The sequence below is a fragment of the Mus caroli genome, chromosome 7 (genome assembly GCF_900094665.2).
Source record: "Mus caroli chromosome 7, CAROLI_EIJ_v1.1, whole genome shotgun sequence".
NCBI lineage: Eukaryota > Metazoa > Chordata > Mammalia > Rodentia > Muridae > Mus > Mus caroli.
Genome location: NC_034576.1, coordinates 101,106,858 through 101,125,869, shown reverse-complemented (window position 1 = coordinate 101,125,869; position 19,012 = coordinate 101,106,858). Strand labels below are relative to the sequence as shown.

Sequence of the window (19,012 nt, the reverse complement as noted above, 5' to 3'; positions counted from 1 at the left end):
TGCGTCCAGACAGTTATGGTGAGACTTCTGTTAGGATGTTGGCACGGATTATGGGATACTGGTGTGTGAAGGTGACCATGCAACTGGTGTGATGCTGGCTGGGTGACGATCATGATGAAAGGGACCAATCCAGACCTGTGAGGGTGTGCTGAGCACATGCCTCCCTCTGAGGTCTTACCTTTCTCAGGAAGCTGAGGCTACTTGGCCGCAGATCAGGAGCCACGCCTGCTTCAAACTTCTTCAGCCATACCCACTCTCCCTGTTTAAGCAAGAACAAGAGTTTGCCTGCTTTAGTTCACTAGCTGGGTGATCTCAGAACACTCCCGCCACCTCTTGACCTCAGTGTCTACCCAATGCATGCCTTTTCTGTGTTCTGAACTGGGCCTAGCCTGGTTAATGGGAACAGTAAACAGACTTCTATTGAGACTCAGGGTGGGCCAGGGGCAGTCTTTGGCTGGTCGACCTGAGGTCCGTTTGTCCTTTGGCCTCCCTGGAACTCTGACCTGGGTAGATAACTTCTAGTCTGAGCCTCAGCTTCCAAGTCTGCAAAGCAAGGCAACCAAAAGGTGGGGGTTACGGAGGTACTGGTAGGAAACAGGATCGGAGCTGGATCTTTGTGTGTGTGTGTGTGTGTGTGTGTGTGTGTGTGTGTGTGTGTGTGTGAAAAACTTAAGAGTCAATCTGTAATGCAATACCTCTATCTTATTCCAATGTCAATTAAACAAACAAACCCCCACCAACCACCATGAAAACAGGCCAACTAAGATGGTAAGAGAACCAAAACCACTTCATCTATCCATCTCTGAAGAGCAGTGCCTCCTGGTGTCTTCACATCCTCCTCTTCTGTGTACTTATGTACAGCACATTGTTTCCTCGGATGAACACATCTCCATACTTATTCTTCAGCTGTCCATTTACATACTCCTCTGTCTGTTCCAGGGCTATATTCATGTAGCCATCCAGGCAGGCCAGGACCCCTCGATAATCCACGCCAGAATTTAATTTCACCACAACTGGCCGCCCGATGATCTGCTTTAAGAAGTCGCTAGGGGTTTGCTTCCGCAGGCTCATGTTTAACAACCTTGGGAGGCAGGAAACCTGAGTTCTAATCTCTGCTACTTAATTATCTGTGCAGCTTGTGTAACTCATCACCATTTCACCTGTCGCGGCCCCAGGCTCATATTGCAGCCGGATCCAGAATGCTCACAGACCGGGCCTCCGAGGACGCGCGCCCCTAGCTGGATCTTTACCAGGAAGAATTCAGGTACCTGGGATAAGCTAGCTGTGACTTGGGCCTTCAGAAGAGGCGTGAGATGAGGCCCACTGTGGTCCCAGCCCTCTGCTCTGATCCCTAGGGAACTGGCTCCTCCATACAGCCTCACCTGCAGCCTGCTGGCTATTGTGTTTTGTGTGTCAGGAAAGCCTCCTTTTGGTAGGAAAAGGAAAAGGTGGGGTTGCCCAGGGGGATAGGTGGAAAAAATAAGCAACAGGAGCCTCACACTGCTTCCTATGGAAACAATTAGCCATGTTCAGGAACTGTGGCAAAGAACGGTTGAACTTGAGACTAAGGGTGCCTGGGAAGTGGCTGTGATCTCCCCAGCATAACCCTGCTTGTTTGACCTTTCTCTCTATAGGCTCCCTGTTAGCCCAGGGGCCCAGCTTCTACCTGGAGGTGTCTATGGCCGAGTCCTGCCTTCACTGCTTTAGGGGCTGGGGATGTCACTGATCAGGGGGTGACTTGGGCCAAGGCCAAAGCTGAGTGAGTGGCTGAGACTGACTCCCAAGGTCGGCTCATGAACCATGCCAGCAGGAGCGATGTGTCTTTTCCTGTTTCCCATTTCTGGAGCCATGTGCCGGAGCAACCAAGAAAACCCCAAAACTAGGGCCCCCTGGAAGCCTAAGACTATCTTTGATTGGCTTCTTCCAAACTGGCCACAACCAGTTCCCGGCCTGGTACTGGAGTGTCAGCAGCCCTCACCTGGTACAGAGCCACGTTGGTGTGCTCCAGGAAGGCTGGTAGGCTCCTTGCTGACCCCTGGGTCACCGACCGTGGACTTCCACCATCCACCACACTTCTTGACTCACTGCCGCTGTCCACTTGTGGCCTCTGGGATAGGTATGGGGCGGGGTTCAAGAGGCTAGATGCAGGGTGCCCTTCTGCCTACCCAGCCCAGGTCTGCCCACTCACCCTCCGGCTGGGCGTCCGCTGGAGGAAGGTGAGCTCCTGAGATGTCAGCAGGATCCGATGGGGGCCCCGCAACAGCCGCAGCTGCTGGAGGCCTAACCTGAAGATGAAAAGAGGACCTCATTCGGGCTATTGACCCTGCCTGGACTCAGCACCACCCCCTCATCTTTCCACATCTCATTCCATGCCAGCTCCAGGACTGGCAGGTGATGAGTGCTACCAATACAGAACCCATTGGCCTTGGTCTCAGGTCTGCAACTTCCCAGGGCCCCATGGGCCTACTGGTGCGTAAACCAGGTTCCTTGAGGCTTTGTAAGAGATGAACATAGAAGGTTTCCAGATATGACTGGGGCTCAGGAGCATCTGAGAGGTGAAACATGTTTGCAAAGAGAAGGGATCCCTTGGATGGGCCTGGCTAGCCTCTCGCTGTACAAATAGGAGCCTAAAGCTCAGAGGCAGAGCCTCATCCAATGTCACAGGCTTCTTCCTCAAGTCTCAGACAGACCTCTCAGGAGGCAGCCGGAACTCCTAATTCTTCTTGTTGAGTGCAGCTAAGAGAGGGAAAGGAGGCCCTGAGATCTAGAAATAGAGGTGAGGAAAGCCCCTGTGGCTTGCCAAGGGAGACCCCATAGGACAAGGGACTCAGTCTGAGCCAGGCCTGTCAGCCTCACCTGATAAAGTAAGCAAGGAATCCACCAACCAGTGCCAGGACACAGGCTATCGTCAGAGTCAGGAGGCTGCCCAGGGGCTGCACACCTATGCAAGGAAAGACAGGGTCATTAGTGATCAGTCCTGGCTCTGCTGCCGCCTTCTCAAATCCCTACCCTGTGTGGGCTCTAGCCATCTCTGACTGTCTGGGGCTGAAGCCTCTGGAGGCCTCTGGAGGCTTTGTCTTTGAGTGTCTGTGGGAGGACAGGGTCTTCGTCCTGTTCTCTCCTACTCCTGAGAGCAAGCAGTGGTGGGTCAGGGGGCAGGAGTCACTGTTCATAGAAGAAAAGAGGGGCAGATAAGCAGGTGAGGGCTTTGGCTCCTCCCTCCCCAGAGGCTTCTCCGTATGCACATGTAGTCTGGTGGCAGATGGTCCTGCCTGGTTGGGCACACTGAGATGAAGGATGCTCTGGGAGGAGCTGGTGTATAAGGACCAAGAAGGCACGGGTGTGGCTCGGTGCTGAAGTGCTTGCTTGTGGTAGAGAACACACACATGTTACAGATCAGATGTGGTTAGGCAAGCTGAGGTGGCACCAGGGTCATGAATATAGGCGTTCCTGTTAGGGGAGGCCTGAGGGGTTGCCACCTCTGTTTGGAAAGTGTTTGGGAAGATAAGATGCATGAGTTGCTGTGTCTGTAGATTAGAGTTAAAAGATCCGGGTTGGCTGAGCCTGGACAACAGGAGGTACAGAAAGTTTGAGGCAGGACAGGGACATATACAAGTCTGGTTAACCCTGCCACTGCCACCATAATGATCACTTGTGCATTAGAGAATGTGCTTGTACGTATGTGCCTGTATACATGTATGAGAATTCAGTCACATGTGTCATAAAGGATGATAGCCAGGATGGATGAATGACAGAAATCAGAACTGTGTGGGCCTCTTGCCCCACAGCCACCAGTGGTCATAAGGAAAATGAATCTGTTTTGGATTCAGCAGACTTGGGTCCAGCATGAGCTCAGCTACTGCTTCCCTGTGGGACTCTCGGCAAGTCACCAAGGCTTTCTGAACTTCAATGCTTTAGTGGTGTCTATGGAAGGTAATGGCCTATGCACAGGCTGTGAGGCACTTAGGAGATCTATAAGCTGGGAGCATCTCTAGCCCTGATCATCCAAGGGGAGGCCTTGCTGGTCTCTCCTGGTGTTTCTCAGCTACTGAGTCAGGCTTCCCCAGGAATGGTCATAACTCTTCTTTAAATTTGCTCTCCCTCCCTTTGTAGGACTGATCACCCACATGGAGAGTTTTAGTGTAGGATGGCTGAGTAAACATGGAGAGACAAGATAGGCGAACCGATGGAATGGGTACATGGGTGGGGAGATGGGTGAATGGGTGGGTTGGCAGTGGATGGGTGGAGGGATAGGTAGGCAGGTGAGAAGATGGTTAGATGAATAGATGGATTGGGAGGATGGATGGACAAATAGATGGATGGACGGGTGGACAGACAGATGGTTGCATGTAAGGAAGAAAGAGTGGGCCAATGGATGAAAGGAAGGATAGGTGTGTGGATGGATGGACAGATGACTGGCTAGACAGATTAAAGATTAGTGGGTGGACCATGAATTACCTCTGATGCATAGTGTGTTGGGGTCAAACCAGCAGCCGGCGTCGTGGGCTGGAGGGCTCCCCCCAGGAAAGTGTATAGGCTTTCCCAGAGGCTGCACCTGCCATGTGCCTGTGTCCAGAATGTGGGTAGGAACCAACTGGCTTCCTTCACCATCTGTGTCCAGGATGACATATTGGGCTAGCCTTCTGCCTTTCCCATCTGTCCGGATTCTCTGGCTAAAACCAGCCACATCAAGAGCTCTTACGTAGTCCCCTAAGTGAGCCCCTGAGAGCCCTGCTCCATGGGTCTCAGATCGGTTCAGGGCATGGGCCAACAGGATGACGGCATCATAGATAGTTCCAAAGAGTGGGGACACCTGTGGGAGAGACAGTCCTCCATCCGAGCACCCTGGACATCTCAGGGACCTGCAGGATTTTTTACACTGTTGTCCTCTCCCTGGCACTGTCCCCCGTTTGGCCACACATTACCCCAGCCCCACTGAGCATCCCCATTGTCTCCATGGTTACCATCACTGCTGTGCTATCCTCTAACTCAGATGTATCTCAAAGCTTCCAAAAGCAAAGCTGTGGTTCTAGCAAGTCCTGCCTCTCTGCTCTTTGTTCAGGTCCTCATCTGGATACTTCTCCATCCCTCAGCGCTCCACACAGACATAGTTACAAAATGAACTAAAATCTTCTTATATAAGGACAGCATGGGATACATAAACAAGAGTGTCCTTGCCCAGCAATATATGACAGTGATATTATATATAATGTATGTGGTATGAATTCGACATAGAAAGGTATTTTTAATCTGTAGCCCATCAGGTGACACCTGGTTCACTCAGGTGTCACCTCCTCCTGGGGGCCTTCCTGGCCCATCATGTCCCTGTTGTCCACTCCTCCACGCCAACCCCTCTCCATCCCTTGATCCTCGTCTACTTTCTGTGTAGTACCATCATTCTGGATTTGTGTATCTTGTTTTTTGGTTGTTGTTTGTGTTCCCTAACAGAATAAAGCCTGTTTTGTTTTATCGACAGGTCCCTGACTCCTGGCGTGTGATGATGCCAAGTGTCAGGAGATGAGGAACCTCCTTCAGCACCTGCATCCCTGTAGGCACCTCAAGCCACTACTATCTTGCTTCATTAAGAAGCAGGTGTGAATAGGCAGTGGTGGCAAACGCCTTTAATCCCAGCACTCAGGAGGCAGAGGTAGATGGACCTCTGAGTTTGAAACCAGCCTGCTCTACAAAGTCCCAGGAAAGCTAGGCTACACAGAGAGCCTTGTCTCCAAAACCAAACCAAACCAAACCAAACCAAAACAAAACAACAACAAAAAAGAAGCAGGCAGTGGAGTTCAGCTGAATCTGATAAGTCAAAACTAACACTTTCTATAGTCACAGTGACCTCAAAAAGTCCACCCTGACACTTTTTTTTTCTTCTGGTTTTCACAACCTGCTAGAGAGATTGAGTCAGAAGTAGGATGCCATGAGAAGAAGAGTGGCTGGAATCGCGTACACTGTAACTGGAGATTACAACAGAGCAGAAGGGAAGATGAGAGAGAGGAGGGAGGGAGGAAGGGGAACAGGAGGAAGAAGCAGTGGGAGAGGGAGGGAGGTAGGTAGGTATGGAGGGAGGGAGGTATGGAGGGAGGGAGGGAGGGTGTCCACAAGCTCACAAGCCCATAATTAGGGCTAGGCAGGCAGACACAGGCCATGTGGCCAGTGGGGTGCAAATGGCTAGCCAGATGTGTCACTAGCCCAAGCCAGGAAGACCTGTAATGGCTAGAGTGGGCACATACACTGGCTCAGGGCTCCATCCTCTAAGGCTTGAGAGAACCTGACACACTCACCTGCTCTGGCTCCAAGTTGGCAGCTGCCCCTCCACTCATCTTGGTAGCAGTGAAGGCGTGGCTCTCAGGACTGGACTCAAGACTGACAGTGAGTACTGCGTCGTAGGCCTCCTGAAGGGGCCCATGGTCATCCAGGACCAGGTAGGAGCGGTTGCGATAGGGCAGGGCAAAGAGCAGCGTGTCGTAGGGCAGGAAGACCAGCCTTCCGTCTGTAAGGCCCTCCTCCCAGGCACAGTGCAGCAGGGTGGTCTGCTCCAGGCCTCCAAGCAGCGCCGAGTGCATGCACAGAACCACAACTGGGGGGTGGGGTGGGTGGACATGCAGGGTCACCTGTGCACTCCAGTCCTTGTCAGAAACCCCAAATCCCGAGGCCTCAGAGCTTCCAAAATCCATGGTCATACTTTTAGCCCCAGCCCCACAGCATTCTGGGTATAAGTGAGATTTGCCCTCTATCTGAATCTAATTATGGCTAAGGCACCAAATCTAGGGGGAAAAAATTCTCTCAATCTAGAATGCCCTCTGACCTTTCGTCCTAGAAACTGAACCTGCAGGCCCTGATGATTACTGCTATTTTTCTGTGGTTGTTCCAAGTACCCTTTCATTTAGTCATTCACTGCTGACTGGGGTATTCACATGTAATGCCAACACTGAGGACACTGAGACAGGGAGGCAGGAGGATTATGAGTTTAAGGAGAGACTGGGCTTACATGGTAACATTCTGTCTACCAACAAACCAACCAACCAACAAACAAAAAGCCACAGCATGAAGATAGATGTTTATCATTATCAACCTCAGGAGAGGAAACTTAGGCACAGAGAGGTTTACGAATTTCCCCAGAACATACAAGCACCATGGTGGTAGAGCTAAGCCTTGAACCCAGGGGTCACTACCAGTTTATATACTTAAAAAGATTTGTGTACGTGTTTCGGAATAGAGTCTTGTCATGTAGTCCACACTGGCCACGGACTGTGATTCTCCTGCCTCAGTCTACCCACTGCTGGGATTATAGGTTTATGGCATTGTGCTTATCTTAATTTTTTTTAAAATTAAGATGATTTCCATATCAGAAATCATATCCTTAAATGTGTACATTTTGGTAGTTTGGATGTATTTGCTATTTAATCTGCAGGGTGTGTGTCACCCCACTGACACACCTGCCCGCCCATCTCAGAAGATTGTCTGGTCTGAATATTTCATCTGACACATGATCCTTAGTGTCTGACTTCTTTTTCTGAAAGTACTCGGGGTTCCTCTTGATGGCAAGCGCCAACAATTCATCTTTTATATGGCTGTATAATATTCCACCATCTGACCACATTTTGCTTCATTCATAATCAGCCTACAACTTTAACTGTGACCTTGGGTGACACCTAAAGGCCAAGCAGATACAGAGACATACGTTTTACTTTAGTAAAAGAAGTATCCTTTATGGATTGGCTCTGAAGTGTCTGTCCTCCAAAAGATCATGCATTGAAGTTTTGGTCCATGGTTGGTGGTCTCCGCCTTCATCCGTGGATGGGTTCGTAGTTGGTGGTATTGTTGGGAGGCAATGGGGTGTGGGACCTAGCTAGAGGGAGTGGGTCACTGGGACCACACCTCTGAAAGTTAACCTCACCCCTTCCTGACTCTGGTTCCTGGTGCCAGGAGGGAGTCACTGCTCCTGACACCAGGATATCCCGTCTCACCTCAGGCCCAAAGCATTGGACCCGTCTGACCTTGAGCTGAAGACCCAAGAAAAGCTTCCCTCCTTCCAAGCGGTTTTTCTCAGGTACTGTTTTTCATAGCAAGGTCGTCTACACCACAGCCTTTAATGGCCTCCCCAGGGACAAGGTAGAGTGGCCCCACTCGGGGTAAAGGTCCACAGATTCCCCCTGCTCCTCTGCTCTCTTCCCACCTCGGGTTCCTGATAGGCGCATAGCCACGGCAGAGAAGGCCAGCGTTCACTGAGATGAGGTCAGGTTCCAACTATCATCCTTTTCCTAGGAAACCCAGGAAGATGAAGCTATCACAAAAGAACAGAGGTCTCCCTGATGGGCCCCTTGTTGCACAGAGGTCAGAGCAGGGATGGAGCCTTTTCCTTGGCTGAGACCCCCAGTGGTTGTCCCTCGGCTGGTAACCATGAGTTATCTGAAACCTAGACAGCAGGAAGGGCTCCTGCCCAAAGACCAGCTGGGATAGGCCATAGTCATGCCCGCCTGCTTTGCCACTCTTCTGTCTCCCAGACACCCCTTTTCTCTTAGGTGATATTGGAAGCATATTTTGTATTTGGCCACAAGGGGGAGCCGAAAACCACATAATTAAGGAGAAAGCCAGTTCAGGGCACCTTTCAACATCGAATGAACAAGGAGTTTTAAACTGCCTTGTTCTATTGAAGGAACTATGGAAAAGCCCAGAACATTGAAAAGAAAGAACACTGAAAGCACAGATAGGTTTTGGTGGCTTGCCAGAGGCCACACAGCCAGTAGGGCCAGCAGGGAACTCCCACAGTACCCCTCACTGTTCTGCCTCCTGAATCTGAATATCAGTATCATGGCTGGAACTCAGGTCCCTGCCATGGTGGCAGTGGCCTGGTCTCACAGCTTCCTTAGCTGCTCCCACCCTGGTCCAGCCATGAAGAGTAAAACTGTCCCTTATCTTCCTTGGCCATGAGACGTGATACCTGCATTCCTTATGCTAGCTGGTGCTTGTCTTGGATGCGCCTCCCTCACATCCACTCTGCAGTTGACTTCTTATTCATTGCTCTCAGTCCCACCCTAGTGTCCCCTCCACTGGGAAGCCCTCTTCACCTCCAAACAGGCCATCACCTTTGGAGTCTGTTCCTTTTCCAGTTTCATGTTCCTCATAGCTAAGACCCAGTCTGTCACTGTCATGTTTCCAGAGCTCAACTGGGGGTACATTTCACAAAACTGAGTATTCAATTGTTGAGTCAAGCATCCCCAGAAAGGAGAGGTAGAACGTTTAGTCCCACTCATAAATACTAACCATGCCAGTTTGGGGCGGGGCTCTTGGCCAGGATCCAGGGGCCTGGGCTTGAGATTTCTGAATGAAAATTGTTGAGTTACTGTGATAACTCATGTATCAGCTGTCAGAATCCACTACATTGAAGTGGTGTGGGGATCAGAGCCAGTGCCCTGAGCACCTGGGATGAAGGCAGAAATACTAAAATGCAGAGAGAAATGTCACCTTAGGCTGGCTATGATCCAGGCTCACTTGAACATTGCAGGTGTTTTCACTAAAATATTAGGGGTAGTAAAAAAAAAAAAAAAGAAAGAAAGAAAGAAAATCCAACCAGCCACCTAATCCTGGATGCCTAAATCCCAATTCAGAAACACAAGAAACATGAAGGATCAAGGTGATGTGACTGCCTGAAGATCATCAATTCCACAGGAATGGAACAGAGAGAACTCCAAATGGAAAGTTCAGAAGAATGGGTGTAAAATGTTCAACTGAATCAAAGAGCCTACATAGGAATTAGTGGCTGAATGAAAAGAGAACACAGATAAACAGCAAATGAAACAAGTCAATACAAGATGTCAAAGAGGATATGAAGAGAGGAATACTGGAGGAAGAGAATGGGAAAATGGCTTAGTAGGTAAAGATGCTAGTCACCCAGTGATGGAGACCTATACCCTGTGCTCAGTCCCCAGAACACACATGTGTACCATAGCACGGGCAACCACATACTCACATCATACACACACACACACACCACCACCACCACCACCACCATCATCACCATCATCATTATCATCATCATCAATTTCAAAAGAAGTACTGGAAGAAATCAAGTTCAAATATTGGAAGTGAGTAGTTAAATAATTCAAATAAAAAAATTCAGTGGAAAGTTTCAGAGCAGAATGAACCAAGCATAAGACAGAGAATATCAGGTTTTGATGTCAAAGTACATGAATTCAAATTTTCAGGCAGTGTGAAGATAAAAGATAGTAAGAGACTGTGAACAGAACACATGAGATCAATTCAGTGCCAACATATGAGATCTGCTCAGGGTTATCACAGGACTAGATCTGAGAGTCATGGACATAGAAAAAGGAGAATTTTGTGGCTGGAGAGATGGCTCAGCGGTTAAGAGCACTGACTGCTCTTCCAGAGGTCCTGATTTCAATTCCCAGCAACCACATGGTGGCTCACAACCATCTGTAATGGGATCTGATGCCCTCTTCTGGTGTGTCTGAAGACAGATACAGTGTTCTCATATGAATAAAATAAATGAATATTTAAAAAAGAAAAAATAAAAAGGAGAATTTCAAGTTAAATACATGGGAAATACATAAAAAAGAACAGAAAATTTCCTAATCTAGTAGGCTATTCAAATGCAAGAGGCATTTAGAATGCCAAACAGACAAGACATCCTCATGTCATATTATAGTTAGAATACAAATGTACAGAACAAAGAATGTATATTAAAAGTTACAAAGCTAAGCACAAAAGTCACATCTGGGACAGGTCTATCATAATAATAGCATAGATTGAAATATCGTGCATAACCTCTTAGCTTTATAATTTCTGTTGAGAAATCTGCTATTATTGAGATAGACCTGAGAACATGGATTATTATACCCAGCAAAGCTATCTTTCATATTATTGTTCTATATAAAAACAAAAGTAGAGACATTTATAACCACTGAGCTAGCACAATACACAAATGGGAAGGATAAACTTATCCATGGGGACATGAGAAAGAATAAACTACAGTAGAAAAATATATAAGCAATTTAGAATTGGGAAAGGATCAAATATTACAAAAATAACAAAGTAGCAGAAATGAATGCATACATTTCAATAACAATGCTGGATGTTAACAGCTTCAATTCATAAATTGAAAGGATAGATTAACAGATAAGATTTAAAACAACAAAAACAACAACACCCATCTATTTGTTGTCTATATGAAACATGCCTCACTAACAAAAACAACCTTTTGGTGAAAGGATAATAAAAGTCATTCCAAGTTAATGGAACTAGAAAGCAGGTGACCCTAACAATTCTATGATCTGGCTAAATAGACTTCAAAAAGTCAGAAGAGATAAAGAAAGCCAGAATGTTTGATAAAGGAATGACCTCCGAGGAGGCTACTGCAAATCTGAACATACATGCACCAACCATTGGCACATCTGACCTTGTAAAACAGTCCACACTGGATGTAAAGGCACTGATTGATCTAAACACAGTAACAGTGGACAACTAATTGGCTGCATTTTAGGACACAAAGCAACTGTTAACAAATGAAAAAGAACACTGAAATAATTTTATCTATTCTATCTGATAATAATGGAATAAAACCATAGAGAAACTACATAAGATGGAGATTGGACAACTCAGTACTAAATAATGAATGAATCATCGAAGAATTCAGAGAGTGAATTGTTAAATTCCTAACATCAAATGAAAATACAATATACCAGAACCTGCAGGATCCAATGCAAGTAGATCTAAGAATTACATATATACACATACATGGATACACACACACACACACATACACACACACACTGTTCTATTTTATTTCATTCTCAAATCTATTTTTCCTTCTCCCCTATTTCTTTTTTATAGTGCTAGCTATGATGAGATCTTTGCAACACTCCTGGAGCTTTTATTTCATAGGCAACTGCCAAGGATGCCCTAGGCTTCAACAGCAAACACTTGAACCAGAGCTTAGCATCCTGTTGATCTGCGTGACTGCTGTGTGACAAGTTCTTTGCTCTCCCTGACAAAAGAAATCTTCAGCAAGGACGGCTTACAGGACCACTGCTGAGATACTCAGCAAGTGCTCGGCCCAGTTGATACAGACAGGGTCTCCTTGTGGCCATGTAAAGTCCAGCTGCCTACAGCAGGGAAGGGCCCTGATATACTTACTTTTCAGACCATGAAAACTGTGGAGCTGCTTGCAAACCTCTGTGGCCCCCTTCTCTCCAGGTCCCAAAGAGGTCACCAGTCCAATGGGCAGCCCATGAGTCCTGAAAGCAGTGGCCAGCTGCTGGGCTGTGGTTACCCAGATGTCCTGGTGAGAGGACACAATGGCCCAGCGAGCCCAGCCAAAATGTCTCATGACAGATAGTACCACATCGGCCGCAGAAGGTAAAGTGGGCACTAAGTCACCTCCTCCCTCTGGAGCTCCACAGGCCCAGGAGAAGAGGGACTTGCCCCAGCCTTGGGCCAGCAGAGCTGCTGCTGAGCAGAACCCAGGATTAACAGGGCCTACAAAAGCAGCCACTATGTTCTTGTGGGCCACGAATGTGGCCAGGGCATGAGGAGTGTCACAGCCTGTGGGGAGGACCTTGAAATCCAACTGTGAGCCTGGCAGCAGTGAGGCATCCTGATTAACTTGATCTACAGCCAGCTGAGTAGCTATGCTGGGGAAAGCCTGGGCAAAGATGGGGTCACAGTCCCAGGGACCCAGCACCCCAAGGGTGAAGGTCTCTCTTGCCCATGCTAGCAGGGAAAGGGAGTCAGCCCAAAGTAGGACACCCCAAAATACCACAGAGAGGACTGATATGGAAGAGACAGTCTTCAGATGACTGACAGTGAGTCGCCACGGGCCCTGGCAGGGCAGGCAGGTCTTCCAGTGTGGTGCTGTCCAGTTCTGGCCTTCAGAGTGACAGCCCTGCTGCAGACCTGAGGAAGGGTATGTATGGATAAGCCTTGTTGTCTAGCAGAGTCCCAAGCATGGAGCTCAGACCGGATGTCACCTACAGGAATAACATCCAGACCTAACCTCTTGTCTCCACCCACAGATCCCAGGCTAGCCTCTGGGTCTCTCTGAGCCTTGTTTTTTTCCTCTGAAAATATGGACAACAAAACTGCCCAGAAGTTTTACCGTGGTGACAATATGGCATTGTGGACAGCAATCGGCATAATGCCAGTGCTTAGGGATTCAGTGTCCTAACTCTTTAAGGAGGACCAAGCTCTCCCTGACCTGTTGCTGTTCTCCACAAGCCCAGCTCCACCCAAAGACCCTGGCTGCTGAGCCCAAGGCTCTGGAAGCAAAGCACACGTGCCAAGTGCAGCAGCTCACCTGCTACATCTGCTCACCAAGAGAACTGAATCTAAAGTGTTCACATCACCAGTGGACCCATTTCTCACATCCTTCACAGACCTGTCTGGACCAAATGGCCTCTCCACCACACTGCATAGAGGAAGAAGCTAGGGGAGCCAGCATAGCGTCAGTAGAGGATGGTATATGACCCAAGTCCATTTGGCTCCTCTCCTGCCCCAACATGACCTTCTCAACCAGGAAACTTGGACTTCCCTCCAAGTGAGTACATTTGACTCTGTCGTAAGATTCCTCTACCTGCTGGCCGGACTCTGTGTCTCAAGAATCCTAGAGCTGAAGACCCTGGCAGGCCAGCTTCAAGATAAGGCAAGGTCTGGCCTTCAAGATAAGGCAAGGTCTGCTGTGTCTGATGTGGGCACAGAGTCCACATCCCTCGCCATTCTCCACTCTATTCTACTGTTAGAGGCTCTGGACACCACCTTTAAGCCTTTCTTGGCCTCTGCATGGAACACCATAGCCTCTCCTCCATCCACAGAGCTTGGCTGTCTTTCTGCCCACACCATTTGTGCAATCATCTTGAGAACCCCAGCCAGGAATAAGGTGCATTCTGACCCCCAGGAAACTGCCAGGAAAATAGGGATGCAGAGCTCAGCAAAGGGAAGAGTTAGACATGAGTTTGGGCCATAGACAGGAGGATGGATAGGAACGAGCAAGGGCAGTGAGGGCCTCCTGGAGGATGCAGAGCTCTCGTCAACCCTACACTTGGAGACATAGCTCAGGGGAAGGGGAGGTTTTCTTTGAATATCATCAAAAGGGGTCTGGGTAGAGCAGCTCTTTAGAAACCATATTTGATTCTGAAAGGTAGATGGGAGCCTTAGAGCCATATTAAAGTTGCACTCATGATCTCCTAACTTTGGGCTAAGGACTGAGGTTCTTGGAGCCTCAGTTTCCCAGCCTGCAAAATGGAGGTGCAACTAGTTACCTGGAGACTAGATTGCCTCATCTGTGGTGGGAGGATGATCTGCACGCACTAAGTGAAGCCATCCCGCCTCTTCCTCATTATCACCTGCATCGTCAGATCTTTGAGGGGAGGCAAAAGGTACAGAGAGAGCCTAGCAGGAAGGAGGCAGGAAGTTGAGTTTCAATTTCTCCTCCTGTGGAGTTTCCAACACGTTTCCCTGCTGACTGAAGCTTTCCGTGCTCTTCTCCCCATTCAGGGCTGGGGAGTAAAAGGCTACTCTTCTGTTTGTATCGGAGCCCCGTGGGCTCAGTGCCCTCTGCTCTGATACTTAGTGGTCTCCTAGCATCCAGCAGAGGTTCATCTGCCCTGGAAGTGAATCCTTCGGGGCTGTGGGATGAGCTCTGGATGTACAGAGTCCTTGTCTGTCTCCAGCTGAGAACCAAGGCATGAGTCTTCAGTGTTCTAAGTGGCAGTCACTTCCCCCACAGTCTTACTACTGAAGTACCCCTGACTCAGACTTTGATGGGACATCTCAGAAGCTATCAAGCAGATGCTTAACTCTCAGTTTTAGAGGAAGAGACTGATTATGGGTAGTATAGTGACTTGTCTGAGGTCTTTAAAAAAAAGGTGAGACCAAATCAGAACCAGACTTAGCCACCAACTTCCCAGCCAAAGAGAAATCCCACCCCACCTCACTTGCTTTGTCTTTATATCTATATCTAATCTATATCATCCATATTTACATCTATATCTATCATGTCTATCAATCATCTATCTATCTGTCTGTCTGTCTATCTATCTATCTATCTATCTATCTATCTATCTATCTATCTACCTACCTCATAGGGGATATCAGAGCTTTAAAGATGCTGATGTCTAAGTTAACCCCTATGTGTTCAGGTGGGGACATTGAAACCCAGAGAGGAGGCTATACTTCCCCTGGTCCTGCAAAACATCCATTGGACTCCTTACCTAAGGTCCTGCTGGTCCGACTGCCACAAGAGTCCTGCAGCCAACAGAGGTGTGCAGACATTAGCAGGACACGGCAGGGACCACCTTTTACCACAGCTCTGCCCTGATTTGTAGCACAGGGTCTGGACCTCTTTCTGTGACCTGGTTTCCCCAACCACAGAGAGCTCAGTTTGCCTCTTAAAGTCTCTAAATGTCCATTTGCACTGATGTCCCAAGGGCTGGTAGAACATGGAAATAGATCTCTGTCTCTGAGATTAGCCATATTTACCTCCACCTATTGCTTCAAAGGGTGTAAGCTCCTCTGGTCCCTCTACACTGGGCCCAGTAGGTTAATGGGCAACCCTGAAGTGGAGAGGGGATTCTATTTCTTGGATTTGGAAATGGCCTTTGGGTTTGCCACAGGTTACTTGGTTATGAGGCCATACACATGGAGTTGAAGGTTCTCTATCAGCATCCTGGAGCTCACAGACAGAGAAGGAAGCTTTTGTCTGCACAAAGGCACCAAGCCAGAGAGAGTGACATCAGTGCAGGGGAGAAGGATGGAGAATTCTTATCAGCCTAGGGTCACCCACTTGCCCCCAGCCTGGCCCTTTTGGCTCTCTTCAGGGCATGCTCCCAGCAGACTCACCTGCCATGATGGGCTGTCAGAGTTGACACTGGATCTTTGTCAGACCAGAGGGTCGCACACCAGGGCCCTCAGAGGCGAGGCGTTCTGAGCACTCTCTGACTTGGGGCCTCCCACATCTGTGTGGTGTCTTAGCCACTCATTGCTCCTGTTATCTGCTGGCTTCCCGACACTCCTGCCTGGGGAGTGCTTCAGATATGGCTCATTCCCTCCCTCTTCCCCTTAGGATTCCAGAGAAATCATCTGGAAAATTGAATCTGCTCAGACACCAGGGCTCTGGGGAACTACACGAGAGAGAGAAAGAAGTTAGGGTGGGAGGGAGAGGGAGAAGGTAAGAGGGTGTCTTCAGTCAGCACTGTGGACAGCTCCGGCCACTCTGGGGTGCCCAGGAGGCAGGGAGTCCAGACAAGTCACAGAGCTCAGCATTGATAAGCACCCATCAAGTGCGAAGCGCAGTTCATTCTATCCACAGTGGCATCGTTATTACATCTTTTTAGAGATATACAAAGTCTGGCACAGAGAGGTTAGATAATTTGACCCAGGTTACAGAACCAGTAAGGGCCATGGCTAATCGATGCTTTAGGCTTCTGCTTTCCGCACCATGCTGGTCTCGCATGAGATGACTTTTGGTGGCTAAGACCTCAGACCAGAGGGCTTGCCTAGATCCCCCTTCACGACTCTCTCTGGCGGACCAGCTTTTCTTGAGGTCTCTGTTCTGCTAAGGGCTGACAGCATACTCCACCTCCCCTTGAGATGACTTTGTTACACGGAAATGTGTCTTGTTTGGTTTTGTCACCTTATTCGTTCATCTGAACTTACTAAGACCGCACTTCCCAGTTCTCCCATGGAGTGAGTCAAAGTCACTTTCCCCCATTGCCTCAACTATTCCTGCCATTTCCCACAAACTCACTTACCTCCTAGGTGTTGTCCTAGATAAGTGAGCCCCATTGACATGTGGAGAGAACAAAGCATTTTTCTCTTAACAGATCTTTTCTAGCAGGGATAAAGAGGGGCACAAGAGTCAACAAATAATAACTTTACTGCTGAAAAGTGACAGATGTTATAAAACGAGGTGGCGAACATCAAGAGTACCAGATACACAATTCAGCAGAAGAGTTTTATATTATTATGCAGTCTTTAGAAAGGTAGGTATGGGGCTGGAGAGATGGCTGGGTGGTTAAGAACACTTGGCTGCTCTTCCAGAGGTGTCGAGTTCAATTCCCAGCAACCACATGGTGGCTCACAACCTTTTATAATGAGATCTGATGCCCTCTTCTGTCATGCAGGCATACATGCAAATAGAGCTCTCGTATACATAAGATACATAGAGAAATAAAATGTATAAAGGAGGGTAGACCTGCCTGTCATGAGTTAGTTTTGGTTGTGCGTTTTCATGTAGCTCCAATAGTGCTCTGAGCGGGCTGCAGGCCCCTGCTGATGTGCTCAGAGTGCTGCTGGGGCAGAGCATAGCTGCCTCCTGGTTCTCTTTCCAGCTCTGCTCCATGCTCCAGAGGGACCTGCCAAGCCTCTCTATTAGGAAGGTCCTTGTGGAGTCTGTTCTTACTGCAGGACTGACAGTGGCCTGCAACACTTCCACCCTTACAGAGCTGCTTGGAACAAAGACCACAAGGTGACTTGTGGCCCAACAGGGTGACTTTCACTCAAACACATCAACAATCATTAGGGACAGGACAGGTTTTTGCATAAGGGACAATTATATTATCATAAGGCTGCTGAAACTGCCAGGTGGGTGAAACTGAGCCTTCTGGAAGGATCTGAGTTTAGTCTTTATGGGACTCACCGGGATTGTAGGACAAGGCAATTCTTGGGGCTAACATTCTGCATTCTTACCATAGCCCTTCTTGCAGCCTATGGGGCACCAACGCCACCTCTCTATAAAGACTGAGATCTGTCACTTGGGCTTATGTAGCAGCTCCCTTCTTGAATTGACCTGGGGTCATGAGAAGTCCGTATGACTGGGGATAAGTCCAACCCACTTCATCAGAAGAACCGCTGGACGTGCTAGAGCCATGGTTCTCAACCTGTGGGTCGCGACCCCTGTGGGAGCTGCCTATCAGATATTTACGTTATGATTCATAACAGTGGCAAACAAAATTACAGTTATAAGGTAGCGACAAAATAACTTTATGGTTGGAGATCATCACAACATGAGGCACTCTGTTAAAGGATCCCGACATTAGAAAGGTTGAGAATCACAGTACTCCAAACTTCAAGCTCAAGAGCACAGAAATGGCAACAAGTGAGCTTTCTTTAGCGCGTCCAAGAAACAGGCCCCTCTATCCTTACTCCTGGCCCATTGCTCGGTCTATGAGGAGACACATTTGGCCCCTAGACTACATCCTATCATGCAGGATGTTGTCCCAACTGCCCCTGTCACAGCCCTCTGTACTCCCTTTCTCTGTGAAGTACTCTTGGGTAACAGAGGAGGTGAAGCCAGTTAACTCCTGTTTCCCTGCTCCTGCAGTATAATGCCTCCTTCAATCATTGACAATGTCGGACGCTGATAAAAGATGGGATGGTCTGTACGACTATAACCACAGTTTCAGCTAAAGCACCGAGGGTGAGAAAAACAGATGTATGTGCAGTTCAGCTTCTCTTCTGAGAGGGAGAGATCTGATAGAGTCAGCCCATCTCCAGGTAGCTGGCTGATACCCTCCCCTTTACAGGAACCGTTGCTCAGCAGCGACCTCTGCTGTTAGCTGCTTGAATACACAGCGATGCACAGTCATAATCTAAGTCAAGTGCGAGTGTAGGCTACATTCTGACTGTCAAGGCTACTTCCACCTATTGATGGAACCCTAGGGTGTGGGAGAAACAGCTGGCTGACAGCCATGGGTCATCTTGTATAACTAAGTGCTAAGGACATGCACGTGTATATATATATACAGACACACACACACAACAATTATAATAACTTGTATTAGATTTAGTGCATGCTATCTGGTGCCTCAGTTCTGTTTCTTCAGTAGCTCATCAGGAGCCTTCCTACAACAGCCAAAGGAATGAAGTGGATCAAGAGCATAGGAGCTTTTTCGGAGGCCGTGGATGCTGCAGGAGATAACCCTGCAGTGTTGGACTTCACGGGCGCAAGCTGTGGGCCTTGCAGAATGACCAACTTCCTCTTATTCTTCTC

General features: G+C 48.4%; 1 protein-coding gene and 1 pseudogene across 2 annotated transcripts in view; both read right to left on the bottom strand.

Moving 5' to 3' along the window:
* The window catches only part of LOC110298578 (olfactory guanylyl cyclase GC-D), a 37,545-nt gene extending 21,584 nt beyond the window's left edge, over positions 1–15,961 (bottom strand). Inside the window, exons 1-8 of the mRNA XM_021167907.1 lie at positions 15,862–15,961; positions 12,163–12,921; positions 6,288–6,583; positions 4,459–4,813; positions 2,857–2,941; positions 2,189–2,285; positions 1,979–2,107; positions 179–259 (exon numbers count right to left, since the gene is read on the bottom strand). Coding sequence (XP_021023566.1) covers positions 179–259; positions 1,979–2,107; positions 2,189–2,285; positions 2,857–2,941; positions 4,459–4,813; positions 6,288–6,583; positions 12,163–12,921; positions 15,862–15,868 — 1,809 coding nt within the window. The 5' untranslated portion in view covers positions 15,869–15,961. The remainder of the gene's footprint in view (positions 1–178; positions 260–1,978; positions 2,108–2,188; positions 2,286–2,856; positions 2,942–4,458; positions 4,814–6,287; positions 6,584–12,162; positions 12,922–15,861) is intronic.
* On the bottom strand, positions 685–1,228 carry LOC110298579 (annotated as a pseudogene). The gene has a single exon (XR_002378385.1). The product of XR_002378385.1 is annotated as a U6 snRNA-associated Sm-like protein LSm6 pseudogene (transcript).
* Positions 15,962–19,012: the final 3,051 nt, after the last annotated feature.